The sequence below is a fragment of the Camelus ferus genome, chromosome 13, assembly GCF_009834535.1.
Source record: "Camelus ferus isolate YT-003-E chromosome 13, BCGSAC_Cfer_1.0, whole genome shotgun sequence".
NCBI classification, from domain to species: Eukaryota; Metazoa; Chordata; class Mammalia; order Artiodactyla; family Camelidae; genus Camelus; species Camelus ferus.
Window position 1 is genome coordinate 38,039,491 of NC_045708.1, and position 22,417 is coordinate 38,061,907.

Genomic DNA, 22,417 nt, shown 5'->3' on the forward strand with positions numbered 1-22,417 from the left:
TAGGACTAGGTTTTTGTGCTGTTAGCCGGCCAAACTCTTAACTGGAATGCTGTATACCGTCTTTTGGAATCAAATGAGGCTTATTCTTATTCTAAACCATATGCCAAACTGCTGCACTGGATAACAGGAATTGGTAACCTGCTTCCTTCTGTAGTCCTGAAACCGCACTGTATTTTCTCTTTCATTCTTCTGCATGACTCCTCTGAAGGCTGTCTTAGTTTCCTGACCTGGGTTCTGTACTTTGGGACATGCTGTTACCAGATACTAGCTTAGGCTAATGTGAGGAGGGCGGGTGGGAACTAGTGCCTGTTGAGGTCCAGCTCTCCACTAGGCACCCCTCTGAGTATCTGTCTCATTCACAGCAGTCCTCTGGGAGAGGTAGGTTTTATTCTCCCCATTTAACAGCTGAGAAAAAGGAAGTTCAGTAAGGTGGTTTACTTTCCTGAGTAGATACTACTCATGTGGTTGGTGCTGATTCTAAGATCTGGGCTCTTCTGTGTTACTCTCCCTTCTAGGAAATGAGCACAACTTTGGGGCACATTTGTATTTAGCAGCAAATCAACAATGTTATTGGTGTATGTCCGTGCTCATAGCCTAGTGACTCCTGGGCTTGGCCAGGCATAATCTCAGGAAGCTCAGGCAGAGCTCAAATCAATTAAAGAATGACTGTAAGACTGCCCCTTCCCCTGCCTTGATCAGGAGGAGGGCTGCTGAGGTGTGCATATGTGAATATCAGCCCCCCTTTGTTTTTCTAAGAGTTCATATTACTTACCTTTGCTCATGCTATTCCCATCAGCCTTCCTCTTTGCCTCAAATGCCTATAATCCTTCAGCCTTCAACCCAGTGTTATCTGCCCATTTCCTGACTCTCCATTCTCTCCATCAGAGTTAACTGTTCTCTTCTCAGTGCTCCTGAAAGCTATTTAATGCACCCATCAAAGATTTGCCTGCCACCCTATAGCTTTCATCCGGTTTTCATAGCAGTGCTTTCATCTAGTTCTTATCACTGTACATAAACAATAACTCACATTTATTGAACTTGAGATGTTTTATTATTTTTTTAAATCCTCACAACAGTTTGATCATAGATGCACAAGCTGAGGCACATAGTGAGTAACTGGCAGAGAGCTGGGATCTGCAGTCTGATTCCTGATGCCTGTTCAACCACTACCAGGGTTTCCTTATTATCTCTGTTGTACAGAGGAAGAAACGAGGGTTTCTTACAACCTCTTGCCATCTCTGGTGAGCACCTAATGACTGAGATGCAGAGGTCAGGCTTGAGTGCCAGCAATACAAAGGCCCGGAGGATTTTTTTTACCCTTAGTTTATCATTCTAGTAGGGAGAGAAAGGTATTCTCCTAAGCAAACCCGATCCCAGTGATTATGTAGCCTGGGTGAAGAATAATGAAGGTAGTAGTAGGTGGCATGGTCAGCACTTTAGTACCAGGTACTATGCCACTCATTTTATATCCATCATCCTTGTGAGGAGACTTAAGCCCAGAGAGGTGAAATGATGAGGGCTGCTGCACTGCAGATTTTCTTTCAGAATCCTGCCCTGTAAGGTGCGCATTTCCCGTGCTTAACGTTAAACAGAAGTCACTCGCCAACAAATCTGGGGGGTCGCTTCTCCCTGAAAGCTGCCATGCCTTCCAGCCGATCCCGGGTGGGGATGTTCTGAAACAACATACAGAGTATTAGTTTGTGGGGAGCAGGACTAGAGGCCAATAAAGACTTGATCAAGCTTGTTCAGCCCATGACAAGGCCATCATCCAAATCTTCCTACTGTCTCTGGACTCTGGTGTTGGGCCATGCAAAGGTATGGGCCTTGGTGGCTCCTTGGTCTCCTATGCAAGGCGGGCTGCCTCTCTAGCATGAGGCCTGTCATATTAGCCTCTATTTGCACACAGCTTGCATGCCTCCAGAGAGCTCAGTCTCCTGCAGCAGTCTGAAATGAGGCTGTTCAGTAGAGACGAAATATTAGGCTTTGCAGTAAGAAATCTGGCTTTGAATCCTGGTGTGTAGCTAGTTCACACTAGGTCCTTCAAGTCCAGGACCCCCTATTTCAGAGTATTTTCAGTACTTTGTTAACCTGGAGATTAGTATTTTTGAGTCACCCAGGAGTAGGGGCTAAACGGGTCAGCCCCAGGTTTACTGCCCTACCACCAAATGCACACAGCCTATAGGCTATATAACCAATGCCTTGGCATCCCACTTGAGCCTGGTTTTAATAGCACCCACTGGTACAGAGACCACAGAAGCTACTATTCTTCTGTCAAGTACCTCGGTGATTCTCTGGGTACCAAAGTGGGGCAGGATGTACCACCATTAGATGGCTGAGGAAACAGTCCCAGAGAGGCAGTGTGTTCCCCAGGGCTCACCCCAGGCTAAGTGTGAGAAGGGAGTGGGATGGAGTCTAACTCTGGGTTGGAAGGAACCTACCAAATTGATCATGTAGTACAGAAGGCCCCCAGCCTCTGCTTACAGGCATGGATGGACTGGCAGTGGCCACGTACCTGGGCATAGCATATCCCTTCAATGGCCATCCCTGATGCGATGTCCACCTGCGAGAAAGAAGTGATACGTGGATCAGTCTGACCTTGTCCACCTCCATCTGCACTGGGAGCCAACCTGCCCTGCTCCCTACACCACTCCACTGTTTCATGGATTCTTCTAGCTAAGAATTACTGAGGCTTACTGTATGCCTGCCTGTATGAACAGAGATGAATATGATAGGAATTCCCTCCCTTGAGAGGGCGCACCATTCATAACAGTGGTAGATCAGTGCTGGGATGAATGGGGGCTGGGGGAATAATGGAGGATTGCACACACAGCCTCTAGAGCTGAGGAGGGTGTGTGTGCACTGTGCGTGCACAGCCAGTCTTCCTTATTTCCTCACCATGCCTCCTGTCACCCCTATTAGTGAAATCTACAGGCCTTCTGTGCCCTTAGGACTAAGGCCCTGGGCCTTTATGACTTGGCCCCCGTCAACTTCCCAGCCTCTACTGCCTGGTGCTTGCTATTACTACCACTTACAAGCACTATTCTATGAAAACTCATTTACTTTTCACAACAAGGGTTATTACCCCTACTGTACATCTGAGAAAGCTGAGGCACAGAAAGGTGAAGCCATTTGTCTAAGGGCACAGTAGTAGATGGAAAAGCAGGTCTTTGAACCGAGACAGTCCAGCACCAGAGCCCGCATCCCTAACCTCCATGCTGTGTTGTCTCACCCCTTCCTCGCATGCATTTGAGTTGCTTATCAATAACCTGTGTTTTTACTCACACTTTTCCACTTTTCTGGAATTCTCATCCCTCCCAAGGCTCAACTCTAGAAAACATTCTTTAGCCCAGCACTATCATAACATAGCTACTAACCACTGGACAGCACATCTCTAACCTCTCCAGGGTGTCTGCTTAGCACCCTTAACCTTTTGTTAGTGATTTGATGTCTGTGTCTGCCCCACTCCCCACCTTGGGGCCAGTGACCATACCTGATTCATTTCTGTGTCCTGAGTTAAGGTGTAGTTTCAGTGTGTGCTGAATGAATTGAAGAGTTAGTTGATGTCGGGGGATAGCTTAGCTGCAGCCAAGGAACCACCCTGTGCCCTGTCCATGAGGTCACATTACTGACCACCAACACAAACCCGAGAATGTGCACTGGGAGCCATACAGACCTGGGTTCTTGAAACTCACTTGCTCTGTGACCCTGGATAAGTCATTTACCATTTCTGAACCTCAGTTTCCTCTCCAAGGGAGAGAGATGAGGATAAAATGTAATTTGGAATATCACCTGGCCAAACCTCATTTTGTAGATGGGTAAAAGTAAGGCACAAAGAGAGGTCAGACTTGAAGCCTGCTAGAAGAGTTCAGTTCCTGAGCTCTTTCCAGCTGTGCTGTCCATCTGTGTGCCATGAAAGCACACCTCCCAGCCACCCCACTGACTTTAGTGGACCCAAGTTAACCCAGAACCCTCTCACCTCCATTCCTCGGTCAATGGCTACTTTGCCCAGCCGCACAGCAATGGGGGCCTAGGGAAAAGAAAAGTCTTGGTTGAGGAGGGGATCAATGCTCATAGTTAGGCACGTAGCTCCACAGTGGGGAAAGAGGTTTAGGTTGAGTTCTAGCTGTTTTACTGACACTTATGTTTTGTTAGTGTTAGTACCTACTACTTCCCAGTTGATGTTCATTTTCTATAATGAAAGAAGCCTAACTGATCCTTGACCTTCCCAATCCTGACCATCCTGACCATCTAGGCATCTTGTCATTTAATCCATCCATCCAACATGTATAACACTCCATTTTCCAAATGCTCTCCCACCCAGGGTTGTCTAATGGTCTAATGGTGCTACCCACCCTTCCAGGATGGTGCCATGTTTAACTGAGGCTCAGGGTGGTGAAGCACTTGACCACATTTGTCCAGTGAGTCAGTGGTAAGGCTTGGATCTGATTCCCAGTCACCTTTCCCTCTGCTGCCCCCTTCCTCTACCCCTCATTTCAGCAAATTCAGGCCTCTGCTACAAGCAAGTTTTACCCCAGGAGCGTGAAGACGGGTCAAGATTAGGAACTTGGGCTTTGGAGTCTGACAGGCTTGGGTTGAAATCCCCAGGGGGCATTTTGCAGGGCCACTGGGAAGGAAGAGCATCAGAGTGGCTGTTTGTAAGAAAGACTGTCAGAAAAAGAATGATTTTTAAAGTCTGTTAGCATAGAAGCCATAAAATGAAAGAGCTAGCTACATAAAAATGAAGAACTTCAGACTGGGAAAAATACCACAAATAAAAGATAAAAGTCAACAACTGAGAAAATACATTCATGATACTTATGATAGAAGAATTTCCTTATATACACACAAACACAGACATATAGATATAGATATGTAGTTGACCCTTGAACAACCTGGGGGGTTAGGGGCACCAACCATCCACGCAGTAGAAAATCTGCATATAACTTTACAGCCGGCCCTCTCTATACATGATTGTGCATCTGTGAATTCAGCTGACCTCGGATCATGTAGTACTGTAGTATGTATTTAGTGGAAAAAAATCCATGTGTAAGTGAACTCACACAGTTCAAACCTGTGTTGTTCAAGAGTCCACTGTGAGTGTGTGTGTGTGTGTGTATGGATTATTAGAAATACCGATAATTTCATGTTGTTTGGAAATGAGAAGAGTGACCCACATTTTGGCCACAGAATGTTCCATTCCTTTGATGTGCAAGTGGAAAACACAGCCAAATCCATATTCAAAGAATAATGTATATTTACTATTTAGGCGGAAAATCTCAGTGTTAAGTTGTGGACCTTGTATTTATTGACAGTCTTCTGAGCTCTAATCTCAAACCATTTGACTCCCTAGTCTTGGTGGCTTGTCCACTAGAGGGCAGCCTCTACCACACCATCCCTGGCACTCACTCCATCCAGGAACCCTCACATCCTTGGCACCTAGTAACTTAGCTGGAAGTTGCAGATTTGTTTTTCAGGTTGCATCAGAATGACCCAGCATTTGGATTAGTGATTGTAATAATAGTTTTTGGTATGATGGTGTTTTGGTATACAAAGCTGCTTTGAAATAGAATACCATTATTTCAGCATATTAAAAAATCTGGAGCCTGAATCATCTTGAGATCAAGCTCAAAGACCCAGTTATTTAGTTTATGCAAAAAGTCAAGCCCTTTGGTCTGTGAGTCTTGCTAGATAAGCCCCCTCTGTGGAAGTATAATCAACCACTACCCTGAGTCACTCAGTTTTATATTAGTTCAGAGACTTTCTGACCAAGTATAACAGAAACCTGACAGCATTAAAATTGTCCAGATGACAGAATCAGACTCTCCATTTATATGTGATGAAACTAAAAAAGAAGAAATGAAGACAAAACAAATGCTTTCTTTTAAACCAAACTCACTATCAGTTTTTTAAAGTTATAGTCCCTGCCCTCAAAGAAGACCTCAGAGTTACAAAAAAAGACAGGATTATTTAAGGGACACAATTTTTTTCCAAAATAAAATACTTCTTTAAGTTTTTTTCATGATTAATTCAAATACTTTTATCTGTTAATATTAAAATGATGTATAGTTAACATTTTATAGGCTTATATTTTAACTTTGTAACATCTTTGTAATTTTTTAATTTGAAATTCATTAGTTTGTTTTTTAAAAATTTGTACATGTTCTGCACTCCTTAGAATAAAACACATTTTTATACTGTAGTCTGCATTATGCAAAATAAATGCCAAAATACTAGTTACCGACTTTCTGGTGATACAGTCACTTTCTTTGATCTTGAGCAGTCACTCAGCCTTTTTGGGTCTGTTATATCACAAATACAGTGGGAATAATCAACTCAACTGGATTGTTCTAATAATTGAGACACTATTAAAATACCTAGAATTCTGTCTGATGGGTGGGAGGTGCTCCACATGGGCCAAGTCATTATTATAAATTAGTAAAACCTAGTTCTGTTTCAGTTCCTTCCATATCGTTGTGGAAACTTCAGACCTCCCTTAGAGCAGTGAGAAGCCAGTGGAACCTCTCATGTACTTGGAAATTACACTTAGGCAGGACCTAAACCCACTCCCTGGTCTCTAAACCTTTTGGGAGCCTATGCTTTTAGGCTATTTGAGGATTTTAAAAAAGTAATGGGTCTTAACACATGTCCTACATCAAGTATTTCAAAAATTTTTCTGCCATGTGGTATGGTCAGAGAGATGGGCTGGTAGTTCTTTGTCTGCTTTAGAATCTTGCTTTTTCAGTTTGGGGGACTTTTAAATGCAGTACTGTCCAGTGCAGTCGCCAGTAGCCACATGTGGCTATTAGCATGTGAAATGTAGGAAGTGTAATTGAGAAACTAAATCTTTAACTTAAATAACCACATGTAGTTAGTGGCTGCCTTAGTGGATGGCACAGGTAGAGAGCATTTACATCATGTCAAGAAGTTGGTTTATGGTGCTCTTCTGAGGATTTTCAAGCCCATTTGATTCCAGTCCCTCAGAACTATTCAATTTTCATTTTAACTTAAAATTTGATTTATTTACTGGATGGCTGAATGCATGCAAAAACTCCAAAGAGGGTTAATAAGTCTGGATAAATGGATCTTGTGCAGCCCCAGAGACACCCTGGCCTCCCCACGTGTGAGTCCCCCATGGCACAGGCCCTCCTGTGCTGTGCTGCTGCCACACCTGGGGCAGGATCTCCTGGGCCAGTGCTCGCGCCCGGTGGTAGGCAGCGTTGCCCTCCTCATTCTGGGCCACGGCGTGGTTCACCAGCCCCAGGGCCTGGGCCTGCATCCCGCTCAGTCTTCGGCCTGTGAAGATGAGCTCCTTCGCCAGGGCCACCCCCAGGCATCGAGGCAGCCTCTGAGTCCCTCCTGCCAGGATGGAGTAGGGGTGGTGAAACTGCATGGGAAGTGGGAACCCAGAGAAGGCCTAGCCTGGGATTCAGCCAAGACCTCCCAGAGGAGCAGACTGAGTTAGAATGGCAGGGCAGAGCCGGAACACGGCAAAAAAAAGCAGGGAATTTGCTGGATAGAGTGGAATTGAACAGATAAGAGGAGAAAGATGGGTGTGGTGGGTTGAGGTTACCTGCTCCTGGGAGGAGCCCTCGGGTGGTCTCAATCAGCCCCATGACAGCCGAGGAAGCTGCTTAAACAGAACAGAATGAAGCCCCCACCCTGTCTTCCAGTGCCAATCCCCAAAGAGAAGAGACACCCCTCTGTGGGCTCTGCTTACCCTTCCAGCCAACCGCTTCCCTCACGGTGTGCCACAGCCAGACTCCTCCAGGCTCTACCTTTGGAAGAGCCCTACCTAGCCTGGCAGTCAGGAGACCCAGGCCCTCATTCTGCCTCCCTCACTGGAGGTGTACATCACCAGGCAAGTCTCTTTCCCTTTCTGAGCCTCAGAGGTGGGAAAAAGATGATTACCCTACTTCTGCCTGCTTCAGAGAGCTGCCAAGGATCACATGAGGTAAGGTCTTTGGAACAAGGAAGGGGTTCCTAGAAGGTGCCCAGCACCTATTTGTGAGTTAATGGATTCTCTGCACAAGACAGAGAATCCATTAACTCACAGGTCTGGCCTCAAGTGTCAATGACTCCTGCTTCCACCAGTTATTCCTCCTAGCTTTTTGTTGGCCTGAAATTTCCCTGTGTTCTAGTCCACATTCTTCTGAATTCACTCAGCACAGGCCAACTGGACCATGCCTTGTGCATGGGAGGGAAGGGTTTTCTGTGCACTCTCCTATCCACCAAACCCTGCAGGACATGGGCAGGTGAGAAGCAGAGTAGGGGTTATGACCTGACCTGGTATTTTGATGCCTTCTCTTTGATATGCATCATGTAGCTCTCTCTATGCCTGGAGTTAAACATTTTTTAAAAATGTTCTTCCTGGGTGGCAGGAGCAAGCAGTGAAGGGAAGCAGGTAGCCCCATGATGGCACTCAGACTTTTTCCGATTGCCTCCGAGAAGGACACACTCAACCAAGTCACTAAGGTTAAAATAAAGGTTAAAAATTGATCATCATCATCTCCCTTGACTCTTCAAAGCTCGATTTCTCTCAACAAGTAACACAAACCTTGGCAGTGCCAGTGAACCAGAGGGCAATGCTCCTGCCCAGGGATGTTTCTGATTAACTGGGCTGGTGACAGATTATCTCCATGGCTCACCTTTGTTCAAAACATGACTGATAAACAGACTTAAAAGGTTAAATAATTTATCTTTGCCCTCAGCCTTTCCTCTCTGCTCTTTTTGCTGTCATGTCAGCAGCTCCTCTGGCCTTGGCAGGAGCTTTCCTGAGTAGAGGGCAGCTGGCCCTGGGAAGTGATGGGTACCGCTGTAGTCAGGGGCTGGGCCAGGAGGGGAACTAGCTTCTACCTGAACTGGAGCCAAGGTTTATAGAAGGCAGGGCTATGACTCAGCTCTTTCACAGCCCTAGAGCCTGGTCTGCCCACATGACCAGGCAGAGCTCCTTGTTTGGGAGCCCAAAGTAAGCAGACCTGAACCCCACTGACTTCTGGGTCAGCCTGCATCTCCAACTTGGTTCTGTAGATGAGTTAAGATGTGGGTTGGGATTACTCTCTGGGCTTTGGAATGGGAACTTGGTCAGTAGGTGGAAAGCCAAGAGAACCCCAGAAGTAGCCTGTTTCACTCACTCTTCCCTCCCCACCTTACCCCACCTCTCCCTCTGCCCCATACCTGCCACTCGGAGATCACAGGCCAGGGCAAGTTCCAGGCCTCCACCTAAGGCAAATCCATCCATTGCTGCGATGGTGGGCGCAGGGAAAGCCGCTGTGGGGGTGAAGAAGGGCTCAGCCTGTGAGGCCCTGGCAGGACCAGGACAGGGACTCGGGATGGGAGGGGCTAGCTGGTTAGGACAGAGGGCCTCACTGGTCCCAGGTTTGGGGACCTTACTTGGTACCTCAGCCAGGTTACCTTAGAAGTGGGATCAGCTGAGGAGCGGCAGTGGGGAGATGGGCTGGATGATCCCTACTCAGGCCCACTCTCCTTCTCGCCTCCCTGAGATCAGCCTTTTTGCTCTCCCTTCTCATTCTGTGTGCCAAGCCCTGTGCTGGGTGCTGGGAACACAGAATTGAATCACACATGGGGAGGCAGACCTATCACTCCACTGACCCAGGGCGATCAGTGCTCTGACAAAAGAAGCTTGGAGGATGGGTCAGGGACAGCTTCGTGGAGGAGGAGGTACTGGTGGTCTTATAAAATGAATAAAAAGCTAAGATGGCCAAGGAGAGGTATTCCAGGCAAAAGAAACAGCAATTGCCAAAGCCTAAAAGCATGCTTGGTGAAACTTGACTCCTTTAGAATAGCCAGACTTACACCTGGAGGGCACAGGGGTTAAGAGTGGGAACTAGCAGGGCACAGGCTGAGGGGCCAGGGTTCCCTCCAGAAGGAATGCCCTCTGAACCCTCTTGGCACCCTCTTCATAGAATTCCCTGTCATCCTTGCTCCCCTCCGCCCCTCTAAGGTCATCTGTCTCTTCACAGAGCTCACAACAGAAACTATTTTCTCATCAGAGTAGAAGATGGTGGGTGGGGTAGGGCTGGGATCAGCAGGACCCCCTGAATGCCCTCCCCCCCCATTCCAGGACCCTCACCAATCTCATTCATCAGGCCTCGGAGCCGCTGGACAAAGACCCCCACCTCCGCGTTACTCATCTGCTCCCGCTCCTTCAGGTCTGCACCTGCAGATGGTGAGGGGTTGGTGACAGCACTTGGGAAATGACCTGTTACTGAATCCCAGGCTGTCAAAGGATCCAGCAAAGGAAACTGGAAGAGAAGCAGTCAGAGAAGGAGAAACACAAGGAAAACATGGTCAAGGAAGCCAGGGAGGGAAAGGATGGGGGCAGTCAAAAAAGAGGTGAGACAACAACAACAAAAAGATAAACTGGACTTAATCAAAATTAAAAACTTCCAAGCATCAAAGGACACTAATCAAGAGAGTGAAAAGACAACCCATGAAATGGAAGAAAATATTGGCAAATCACATATCTAGTAAAAGATTGATATCTATGATATATAAAGATCTCCTACAACTAAAACAAACCAACAAACAAAACCTACAAAGGACAAAGGACTCGAATAGACATTTCTCCAAAGCAGGTAAGCCAGTAAGCACATGAAAAGAGCCCAACATCATTAGTCACTGGAGAAATGCAAATAAAAACCACAGTGAGATACCCCTTCACACCCATTAGGATGGCTATTAATAAACAACAAATACAAAAAACAAGTGTTGGCATGGATACGGAGAACCCCAGTGCATTGCTAGTGGGAATGTAAAATGAAGCAGCTGCTGTGAGAAACACTGATTGTTCCTCAAAAAGTTAAATTTAGGATTATTATATGGTCCAGCAATTCTACTCCTAAGTGTATACCCCAAAGAACTGAAAGCAAGGACTCAAACAGATACTTGCACACTAATGTTCACAGCAGAATCATTCACAATAGCCCAAAGGTGGAAACAACCCAGGTCCATCAACAGATGGATGAATAAACAAAATGTGGGCTACACATACAATGGAATATTATTCATTTTTAAAAACGAAGGAAATTCTGCTGTATGTTACAACATGGATGAACATGAAGGACATTATGCTAAGTGAAGTAAACCAGACACAAAAGGACAAATGTATGACTCCACTTGAATGAAGTACCTAGAATATGTAAATTAATAAAGAAAGAAAGTAGAATAGAGGTTACCAGGGGTTGGGGGAATGGGGAGGAATTGCTTAACAGGTATAGAGTTTGTTTGGAATGATAAAAATTTTCTGGAAATGGACAGTGGTAATTGTTGAATAACATTGTAAAACCCAAAAACTTTTGGTCAATTAATCTGACAAAGGAGGCAAGAACATACAATGGAGTAAAGACAGTCTCTTCAGCAGATGATGTTGGGAAAACTGAATAGCTGCATGTAAATCATTGAAATACACCATACACAAAAATAAACTAAAAATTGCTTAAAGACTTAAACATAAGACAAGACACTATAAACCTCTTAGAAGAAAACATAGGCAAAACATTATCTGACATAAATCTCAGCAATGTTCTCCTAGGGCAGTCTACCCAGGCAATAGAAATAAAAGCAAAAACAAACAAATGGGACTTAATTAAACTTACAAGCTTTTGCACAGCAAAAGAAACCATAAGCAAAACAAAACACAACCTACGGAATGGGAGAAAATATGTGCGAAAGATGAGACTGACAAGGGCTTTATTTCCAGAATATAAAGACAGCTCATACAACTTAATAAAAAAAAAAAGAAACCCAATCCAAAAATGGGCAGAAGACTTAAACAAGCAGTTTGCCAATGAAGACATACAAATGGCCAATAGTCACATGAAAAAATGCTTAATATCATTAATTATCAGAGAAATGCAAATCAAAACTACAATGAGGTATCGCCTCACACCAGTCAGAATGGCTGTCATTCAAAAGTCCACAAACAAATGCTGGAGAGGCTGTGGAGAAAAGGGAACCCTCCTACACTGGTGGGTGGAAATGTAGTTTGGTGTAGCCCTTATGGAAAACAGTATGGAGATTACTCAAAAGACTAAAAATAGACTTACCATATGATCCAGCATCCCACTCCTGGTTATATATCCAGAGGGAATGCTAATTCAAAAAGATACATGCACCCTAATGTTCATAGCAGCACTATATACAATAGCCAAGACATGGAAACAACCTAAATGTCCACTGACATGACTGGATAAAGAAGTTGTGGTATATTTATACAACGGAATACTTCTCAGCCGTAAAAAAAAAATAATGCCATTTGCAGCAACATGGATGGACCTAGAGATCGTCATTCTAAGTGAAGTAAGCCAGAAAGAGAAAAATATATATCAGTCATATGTGGAATCTAAAAAAAGACAAATGAACTTATTCACAAGACTCAGACATAGAAAACAAACTTATGGTTGGGGGGGAGGGGTGGGAAGGGATAAATTGGGAATTTGAGATTTGCAGATTTAGTATAGGTAAAATAAACAACAAATTCATACTGTATAGCACAGGAAACTATATTCAATATGTTGTTACTTTTGGTGAAAAGAATATGAAAACAATATATGTATGTTGATGTATGACTGAAGCATTATGCTGTACACCAGAAATTGACACAACATTGTAAACTTGTGGGAGCACACTCATATAAGTAGGGCTGCAATGCAGAAAACTGCTGCTCTTTGCCTTGCTTATCTTAGATGTAGGTTGGTAGCTGCAGGGCTGCTTCTGCTTCTTGGAAAACCATTACCTTTAGCCCTTGCTGAAAACAGCAGGACATTCTTCGCTAATCTAGTTAGATTTTGAACTTTGTGGAGTCCTTGTGCCTGGTTTTCATTATCGATTGTATACTCCCTAAACATTGTAAACTTTTCCCTAAATGTATAGATTGACTAATGTTTCTGTTTTTCACGAAACTGCTGACCTGCATACCTGCATGTACACCATGCCCCTTGCACATTCCTATGACGTGTTTTACCTTCATCCTTTGTTTGACTATTCTCAATAAATACGAGCGTTTCGGAGGGTCTGAGGGAGTTGGTCTCCGGCTCCCTCTCACTCTCTTGACTTGATAAAGTCTCGAGTAATTCATTCTTCCGTGGTGGGTCTTTGCTGGACAAAGCCCACAAAACTGACTATATTTCAATAAAAATATATACGTATCTCCAAAAAACAAAACCTTGTTAAGTGTACTTAATGCCACTGAATTTTACACTTCAAACTGGTTAAAATGTAAATTTTGTAATGTATATATTTACCACAATTAAAAAATATATAAAATAAAAATTTGTTGTTTATTTTTTTCCAGTTCGAGAAATAATTGACATATGTCATGGTATAATTGATTATTTTTTACAAGAAGGGGTCGGTGGGGTCCAAGGAGGCTGAGAGGTCAAGTGAGACGAGCACTGAGAAGTGAGTTCAGGACATGGAGGCACGGAGGTGGGCATGCACCCTGGTGAGAGTAGTGACAGTGAAGGGGTCATAAAAGGCCAGATGGCAGGGGCCTGAGGCCGGATAGAGGGGTGGATATAGTCTCTGCAAGTCCTAGACTATATGAAAGGCAGCTGGGAAGATCCTCAGAAGTCTTTGATTTGTTCCAACCCCTCAGTGTCAGATGGGGAAACTGAGGCCCAGAGAGGGACAGGGATAAGCCTAGGATTCCAGAGCAAGTGGGGCAGATCCAGACCTGCACCCTCTACTTCCCCGCCCTTAGTTAGGATAGTGAAGAGGGGTTAACAGTGGGCATGAAGCGACCATGATAGAAGAGGTCAGACAGAGATGGAGCCAAAGGGAGAGGCCAGGGTAGGATGAGGGCCTCTGCCAGGGCAGGGGGTCAGGCAGACTGGTGTGCATACTTATTCTGCCACAGCAGACCCCAAGCTGGTCCCCACAGCTGAGACCTAGGGATGGAGCCACGCCTCCCTAAAACCTAAGAATCATGGTCCTCCCATCTTAATCCCTCCACAGCCTCTTCCTGCCTCCCCAGGGCCACCTCCCCAGTCACCCCAGAGTCATTTCTTTTCTTTGAAACAAAGTTCATGGTGCTTGCCCTGTTGTGAGGACCAAATGGAGCAGGAACTTTGAAGAGCTTTGCTGACATGGACTGAGATCTTGTAGGTGGGCAAATGGGCAGAGAGTCCCATCTTGGGCACAGACCTTGTAAATGTCTTTGGACTCAGTTTCCTCATTTCCTCAATGAAGGGTCAGAACAGAGTGTGGTGTAGCTCAAAGAACAAACATTTGGGGGGCAGAGAGGCCAAGTTCAAACTGAAATCTTACTAGCTGTATAACCCTAGGGAAGGAATTTTTACCTCTGACTCTCTGAGTGCACATCTATAAAATGGGAATAATGAGTCCTCTGCTAGAGGTGACCTAAGCACCAGCCCCTCCCCACCCCCACCATGCCCTGCATTCTGGTGGGAGCTCAGCGGAGCCCTGGGGTGGCAGTGAGGGTCAGGGAGGGAACCCACCTGCACAGAACACACCCTTCACTCCGCTTCTGAAGATCAGGACACGCACTTGCCGGTCCTCCCGCAGCTGGGCCAGAGCTTCCAGCAGCTGCAGAGGAGACCTCGTCAGAATCCTCCCAGCCCAGCCCCAGCCCACCCTGGGGCCCGCCCTTCCTCACCTCGCTGACAAAGACGTGCCCCAGGGCATTGCGGGCTCTCGGTCTGTTCATCAGAATCTCAGTAATCCCTGCAGGGGACAGGGCAGCCTTGGGTGAGCCAGCTGGCCTGCTCACTCCTGGGCTGGGGCCTGGGATCTGGGCAGCCTCTACCCTTGATGAGCAGTGTAACTTGGGGCAAGTCACACACACCCAGGCCTCAGTTTTCCTGACCATAAAATGGGGAGAACAGCCCTTGCCCTTTCTGCATCACAGAAGTGGAAGGACTTGTGACCCTTGGAGCAACAATGGGGAGACAGACAAGAAAGACTGCCACAGTGGTTCTGGCCTGTTTCTGCCATTGTGACACGCACATGCACATGCACACATACTCCTTCAATTTCATGTAACTCTCCACATTATTGTTTTCTCCATAGTCAGATTTCTTCCTCTCAAGTTGAATGAGTTATAAGACCACCACCCAGAAACCCCTTCATGTGCTCTGATACAATCGTTGCTCTGCCCTCCCCCGAAAAGTAACAACTCTCCTGACTTACAGTGATCATTTCAATGCATTACTTTACAATTTTATCACTCAAATGTGAATTTCTAGACATTACAGTTCAGACTTGCTAATTTAAAAAAAAATTTTTTTAAGACAAATCAAAATTTTCTTTTAAATTATATCTTAAAAATGTGTTAAAGTCCTCAGGTTCTGCCTTTAGCCCTGTCTTTCCCTCAAAAGTTATTTATTAAGGAATGTGGGGCATTTGACCTGTAGGGTTTCCTGCAGCATGAAATTTACTGATTGCACACTCATGGTGCAAGTCAGCAGGCTCCTATGTCACAGGAATTTAGTTACTAATCCAGAGGCTTGAACATGCTAACATTCTGTCCTCTTTGGCAAGAGACTAATCTCTGCCCTAGTGTGTGATGTTCTTTCACCAACAACAGCCAAGCTTCTTGAAAGGGTTTCTTGTACTCAGTCACTTTCTTGCCTTCCACTCACTTACAAGTACATTATAATATGAGGTCATGAGTAAGGTGAGTGTATAAAGTACTAATGGATTACAGATGGCAGCTCACAGATGGAAGCATGTGAGCAAAGTGAGGATAGCAAGTGTTGTTATTTGAAGAGTGAGGCCTGGTGGGAAAAAAATTCTATAGGTAAGGGACTACCCAATTTTTTTAATGTTGAAGTTCCTAAAAGGTCAGTCCAGGAGCCCTTTATTCAGTTGTTTGCACAATTATGTATTTAACACACGCTGGCCTTTGTACTAGACACTGATTTCAGAGACCAGGACAGACCCAGTCCCTGTCCTCTTAAATCCTACAGTCTGAAACGGGAGACAGACATTCAACAAATAATTACTATTTGTGATGAGAACATAGGGAAAAACAGGACAAGGAAGTGGGACATAGAGAGTGGACAGAGGGGACCCCTAGTGTGGAAGGTCAGCAGTGACTTCTGGAGGAGGAAGTGACCATTAAGCTGAGAGCTGAGGAGTGAACAGGAGTCAGCAAGGCAAAAGTGTGTGTGTGTGTGTTTTTAGGGAGGAGAAGCCCATCCAGACAGGGAGAGTGGCAGGGATGAGGGCCCTGAGGGTCATAGAGCAGGGTACTGCAGGGTTTGAGCTGGGCCTGAGAACTAAACCAAGATAAAACAGATTAACTGGAGAAAAGCACACACACTTATGTAAGTTTTAAATGACATAAGAGCCCTTATAAGGAAATGAAGACCTCTAGAAATGGTGGAACCTACATGCTTTTATAGTAGGCTGAACAAAGAGCAGTAATTGTGGAAAAGTAAACTATGGTGGGGGGAGGGGGGCGCTAATGGAAGGTAAGAACTATTTTAACAAGAGATGTTTGTCCACAGTTGTCTGTTGTACAGAATTCTCTTGGCTTTGACTCTCTGTCAAAGAATGTTTCTTTTCTTCAGGTTCAGGGAGAGCATCTTTCACACAGGAGTTTTTATCTCCTGTTTTCAGGCAGAAATGGAGCGATTAGGAGGCCCTTCTTGCATCTGCTGTTTTTTCAAGTGCCTTGAGCTCAAAAAATTCCTTATACCAATGTGGCATATTGTTGGGAGGGGGGACATATTCTGCCACCTTTCAGTAGCTTCCAGAATGGAGGGGTTCAGAGCAAAGGGAGAGAAGACTGAGGTGAGGCAGGAGAGTGAGGAGGGCCGGCGCTTGCTCGTCCGCCCCTTCTCCTTCTTCCACGCCTCCCGTGGGCTTGCCTCCCGTACACCAGGGCTGTGCTGCACACCTGGCCAGCTCTCCTCTGAGCTGCAAGCCTGAACACCCAACTCCACTTGACACCTCAACCAACAAGTCCAAAAATGATCGACCCTCCTCCTGCTCCCTTGGTGAGTGAATGACATAGCAGACCTGTTGCCTCCCTGTTCCTCGCCCTTGAAGTCTACTCAGTCTCCGAGACCTGTCAATTCAATAGACCTCTCAGCTCACATCCCTCCTTGCAGCCACTAACCTGTGTGGGCTCCTTCCTCGGTTACTGGCCCTCTGCTCTGAGTCTTACCTCCCCTGGCCCCTCCACAGTCATTCCCTCATTTGGATCAGAGTCATCTTTCTAACTCAAATCTGACCACATCCTTCCCATTCCCTCTTCATTAAAACTAAGCCCATTTCCTTAATTCCACTCAAAAGACCCTCTACAACCTGGCCGTTGCACCCCACTCTGGCCTTAACTCACTCCCCACAAATGTGGGCCAGGTACGGTGAAGAGAGACCAGCTCTGAGCAGGGGCTCAAATACTTTTATGCCTTCTTGGCCATTTCCCCTCTTGTAAAGTATCAGGATGGACTAGAGGAGTGCTTACCAATTTTATTATTTTTTCGCAGGGTACTCAGCTGTGTCGGTGGAACAAGCAGGATTTCTGATGATGGCCATTTCAGTGAATTGATCTGAGACACCAAGAAGGGCCAATGAAAGTTTCAGGGCTCTTAAGGGACAGAGTTTCCAGCCACAGTTAGAGAACTGCAGTCCAGGACAGAGAACTGTAACATTCAGGCAATCTGGGCTTCCTTAGCCTCCCCAGAAACCTTCAAAGAGCTCTCTGAGCCCTGCAGTTTCCACCGAGGAACTCAGATGTCCCCAAAAGTCCTCTCCAGCTCTTCTCCAGACGAGAAAATGCTGCAACTTTGGGGAAATGAAACTGTGCTGGATACAGAGAAACCATATCAGAGGGGTTGAGGAAAACAGTCTAAGTCCAAGGTTATTGTGGTGGACGGACCTTAGTGTGGCCCCCGTATCTGTTCACATTCTGAACAGTCACCTTCCCTTGAATGTGAGCAGGACCTGTGAATTGCTACTAACCAAGAGAATACACCTGAGGTCATAAAATGTCAATTCTAAGATTAGGTCCAATTACTTGGCAAAGGTGATAAGATATTACTTCTCTGATTAGGCTGTGATGTATAGAAGACTCTGTGTTGCTAGCGTACACTAGAGAAACTGGTGGACCTATGGAGGTCATGTGGCAAGGAACTGTGGACAGGCTCTAGGAGTTAAGAGTGGCCCCCGGCCAACAGCAAGAAAACAAGACTTTAGTCCAGCAGCCACAGGAGGTGAATTCTGTCACAACGTGAGGAGCTTGGAAGCAGCTCTCTCCCCAGCCAAGCCTGATGAGACCATAGCCCTGGCCAAGTCCTGGCTTACAGCCTGCTAAAACCCTGAAGCAGAGAACCCCACTAAGTTGTGCCTGCACTTCTGACTTACAGAAACCATGAGATAATAAGCGTGTGCTATTTTAAGCAACAAAATTTGTGGTATTATGTTATGTGGCAATAGAAAACTAATACAGCCATGATGTCCTGGGATTGACAGAAACTTTCCTCTCTCCTCTTCGCTTTCCTATTCTGTCTTTCCTTTTTCTCTGGCTGACTCTCCCATATTTCATCTTTATCTCCCTCTTTCAGAATGCAAATATGCTGCTTGGCTCAAGTCACAGCGCAGGCATATACCAGCTCCAGGGATGTGGGCCAGTTACTTTACCCTCTGACCTTCACTTTTCTGATCTGTAAATAGAAATACTAAAAAGGCTGTAATGAGGATTTAAAGAGATAATACCCATCAGTGCTTAACCAGAGTTTGCGGGTACTGTGAGCAGGGAAAATGCGCAGAAGCTGGGGAAAGTCTAGGACCCAATATGAAGTATGAACTCTAAGCTGGGAGCCCTGAGGAGCCAGACAGGGGGTCTTTGGCTGGACCCTAGCAGTGAAGATGGGTCTGCACTGCACCCTCTCCACTCTTACCAGCCTCACCATGCTGATGATTTGATTTCCTTAGCAGCTGACCTAGGATCACATCTGTCTGGGTGGCCTGGATCACAAGATGATGTGGGTGGGAGCCAACAGAAACCACTGGAAGCTAGTATAAAGACCAGTTGGTTTAACAACCCCTTACTGAGGCCCAAGAAAGAAGAGAATTTGCTAAAGTTAGCAGTTGGACCCAGCTAGCAATCCTCACTGTCAAAGAGCTAATAACCAATGAGGGAGACAAGCTCACACACAAGGAAAGTAAAGGGATGGTGGGGGGGCGGGGGTGGTAATTCCAGAAGGAGCTACATAGGTAGAGAGGAAAGGAGAGGACCCAAGTCAGGGGCATAGTTACAACCAAACACAGAGGTGGGACAGCTTCAAATGCACACATGGGTTAGAAGAGCTAAGATGGAAAGGGCAGTGAACTTTGTGGTGGTCAACTTTGAACGTCCAGCTAAGGAGCTGGAGTAGAGCCATAAAGAGGACGGAAGTGTGATTAACAAACCAGTCCTATTATCCAGGACAGCAGGTAAAATGTGACAATGGTCTGGTGCCATCAGCCCAAGTAGAAGGCAGAATCTGTGGCTTCTAATGGGGGTGGTGGGGTGGTTCTCCCGTGTGTGAGCCTCCTTGTGCCTCCCCTGCTCCTTCTTCTTGGTTCCCGCAATGACTTTCTTTACCTTCTATATGCCCTCTGGTAGGGGCAGAGGCTTAATCTCCTGATGTTTCTTATTTCTGGATAAAAAGTTTCCCTATTTACAAGTGAGTCCTAAGGTCTAGCACCTGTGATAATTTTTAACTAGTGTACAAGTCTGTGTTTTGAGTCACTGGGTCACCAGAAGGGTTACTGATGACCTAATAGTTGAGAACACAGGTTTTGAAACCAGACCTGGTTCAAATTGCTTAACCTCCCTGTGCCTCTGTTTCTTAATCTGTAAGGTGAGGTGAGTAATTTTAACTACTTGAAGGCAAGCGCCGTTGTCAGTTTGGCAGCTCAACATGAGAGTAAGGGGTATTCTCTAACACCAGCAACCCCACATGCCCAAAGAATTCTCACCAAGTGATGCAGTGGGACGCTGGTAGCCCCTATATGTCCATCAAAAGTGGGGGGGGGGTACACCCAAGGGAGTAATATGCAACAACAAGGAGCAAGGAACTACATTTATATGCGAAGCAGCTCTTCAAAACTCAGTATCAAGTAAAGAAAAAAGAAGAAATAGGAGATGTCTAGTACAATGCCTCCTGTGTAAATTAAAGCTCGGATATAAACAATGCTATATCAAATGCACGGAGGGGAAGAGGGCTTGGAATTGGGAGAAAGACAAGAGAAGGGCTTTGCTCTGATGGTAACGCCCAGGGGACTGCGGAGAGTAACGCCACTGAATGCACTTAAAGTAAAAAACAAAAACAAACCCCCAAACCCCCAAACTAAACCAAACAAAAAACCAACCAAACAAAACCCAACACAAAGCTCAACCAATCGAGGTTCTGTCAGTGACCCGCGCGAACTTTCCCTTGAGTCTACAGGGCTCAAAAGCCCGCCAGCAGCTGCAGGGCCAGCGCGCAGAGACTCGCCCTCCTGTCGCCGCCCCTCCTCTGCCCTCCCCTCTCTCCCATTGCCCCTCTTCCCACACCTACCCTCCACCCTACACTGTGGCCCTGCACAGTGAGCCAAGCTAGATTGGCTCCGCAGCCTCCCTCCCCCAGGAGACTTGCCAGGACCTTTGGCCCAGGAGAGAAATAAGGCCTTTGAACGCTTTTCTGTGTATGGGGCGGGGGAGGGGGAGGGGCAGGAGAGAGTGTCGGTGCCTAGTCCTAGCCCTGAGCGAATCCCATCTCTTTCCTCACAGCCCCAGGCTACCAGATAGGACACTGTGGGGACTGATACTGAGTCTCACCACAACTAGGGTCGGGGCGGTCAGTAACGTGGCCACTTACCTCCGGCCTTAGGGAGACTTGTGGAGCCTAGACCGGGATGCAGGCGCTTTGGGGTCAAATCCTCAAACGCACTGGGCTACCCGCCTTCCCCTTCAGGTTTCAGTTTTCCCGCGTGCAGTGGGCACGCTGGCCGTGGGTCGGGCCCGGCAGCAGTGAGCGCCAGGCTCCCGGCTTGCCCTCGGCCCGCCCAAGCTCTCTTCCCAGCCGCCTCCCGGGCGCTCCGCAGGACAGCGCGCTTACCTTGTTCTGGACCCTCCAGAGGGCACACTTGGATCTCGCGGCCCGCGGCCGCCGGCTCCGAGGCACAGCCGCGGGCCCCCAGGGGCCTCCAGGAGCGCAGAAGGCGCAGGGCGCAGGTCAGGGCGCGCAGCATCGGGGCGCAGTCTGGGAAGGTGCCGCTCGGCCTCTCGGCTACCTCCTCTGCCCCTGAAACTGTCAGCTCGGCCCCAGGCGTTCGCAAACTGCTCCTCCTATGGGCCGAGGGCCGGACACCGCTCTCAGCACATTTTGGAGAACGGAAGACCTGAGTAGTAGAAAGCCCAGCTACGCCGTGTGATTTTGGGCAAGACTGCCAACCTCTCTAAGCCCCAGTGTTTTAATCTGCAGAGCGCGCATAGTAAAGTGACTGCTGTCAAAGATATAGAAAGCCGGACACTAATCAAAATAGTGAGAACAGATTTTAATCGGTAATATACTATTGCAAAAGGGAAATGTCTGGCGTGAACCGAATCAAGTTCTGTTTGTTACAGAGGTGACTTTTTTAAAAAATTGAAGTATAGTTGATTTGCAATGCTGTATTTATTTTTTGTGTACAGCACAGTGATTCAGTTTTATAAAGGGAGAATGAAGGAATAGGGAGGTGAGTGAGTGTGGACTATGTAGACTCAGGGAAGTGAAAATTTACAAAATGAGTGAGAGGGAGGGTTAGCCCATAGGAATCCATCCTGGGTTTGCTAACTGGCCCTTATGCAAGTTTAGGCTCCCACAGATACTGGAAGACAGGGGCCCTATCTTCAGATTTTGGCTGGAACAAACATTAAATTCTTTCAGCAGCCTTGGGGTTTCTCAGGCAGGCACGTTAAGGGGGCTAGGGTCATCCTAGGGATGTGGCCTTTGAGTTGTTAGAAACCATGTTAGTGTTCCTATAGGCCTTATAGGTGGAGGATGAACCCTAGGAGAGAAGAGGGCTCAGAGGAGCCTGACTAGAGTTGGGTGATGGAGGGAGAATCTTTGTCACTACATCATGGTGGTGTTATGATGACTGGGTAGTGTGTGTGAACCTTACTTACACATATGCTCAATAAATGTTCTCATAAAAAATGTCATTTCATTTATTCACTCAGGCATAGTGTCTACATTTATGGACTTCACCACCTCACCTCTCATTTGCATCTGAATTCATTCCAATTTTCTGCTCAATAATTAGATTGCAAAAATATTTGTGAATGTGAATTCCTAGCTTCTGCCCCTACTTTCCACCTAAACTGCTTTTGCAGAAGTCACCAATGGCCTTGTTTAGTTCATTCTGGGTGGATCAATAAAGCGTGCTCTGTGTACTCTCCCCCCTCCCCCACCTTCCACTTATT

The 22,417-nt window shown here is 46.4% G+C and overlaps 1 protein-coding gene across 4 annotated transcripts; it reads right to left on the reverse strand.

The window, feature by feature from the left end:
• Window positions 1-1,446: 1,446 nt before the first annotated feature.
• On the reverse strand, window positions 1,447-21,325 carry ECHDC2 (enoyl-CoA hydratase domain containing 2). 4 transcript variants are annotated; one of them, XM_032494290.1, is made up of 10 exons: window positions 21,072-21,325; window positions 14,636-14,703; window positions 14,478-14,565; window positions 10,091-10,177; window positions 9,175-9,267; window positions 7,571-7,627; window positions 7,169-7,356; window positions 3,977-4,027; window positions 2,513-2,560; window positions 1,447-1,673 (listed from the first exon to the last, which is right to left on the reverse strand). In XM_032494290.1, the coding sequence occupies exons 1-10, from the start codon at window positions 21,202-21,204 to the stop codon at window positions 1,596-1,598; spliced, it is 891 nt and encodes a 296-aa protein (XP_032350181.1). In that variant the 5' UTR covers window positions 21,205-21,325; the 3' UTR covers window positions 1,447-1,595. The 4 variants fall into 4 exon arrangements, with proteins under 4 accessions (XP_032350181.1, XP_032350184.1, XP_032350182.1 ...); XM_032494293.1 differs by having other exon boundaries at window positions 7,571-7,630; window positions 21,072-21,319; XM_032494291.1 differs by lacking the exon at window positions 7,571-7,627 and having other exon boundaries at window positions 21,072-21,307.
• Window positions 21,326-22,417: the final 1,092 nt, after the last annotated feature.

Bases quoted from the DNA above. Each gene is read 5' to 3' on its own strand.
- ECHDC2 (XM_032494293.1), bottom strand. From the start codon at position 21,204: ATGCTGCGCGCCCTGACCTGCGCCCTGCGCCTTCTGCGCTCCTGGAGG. The intron at 4,028-7,168 runs GTGTGGCAGCAG...TCTTTTCCCTAG, and splicing joins CCCAGGAGATCCTGCCCCAG to GCCCCCATTGCTGTGCGGCT. The intron at 1,674-2,512 runs GTACGTGGCCAC...ATGTTGTTTCAG, and splicing joins AAGGGATATGCTATGCCCAG to AACATCCCCACCCGGGATCG.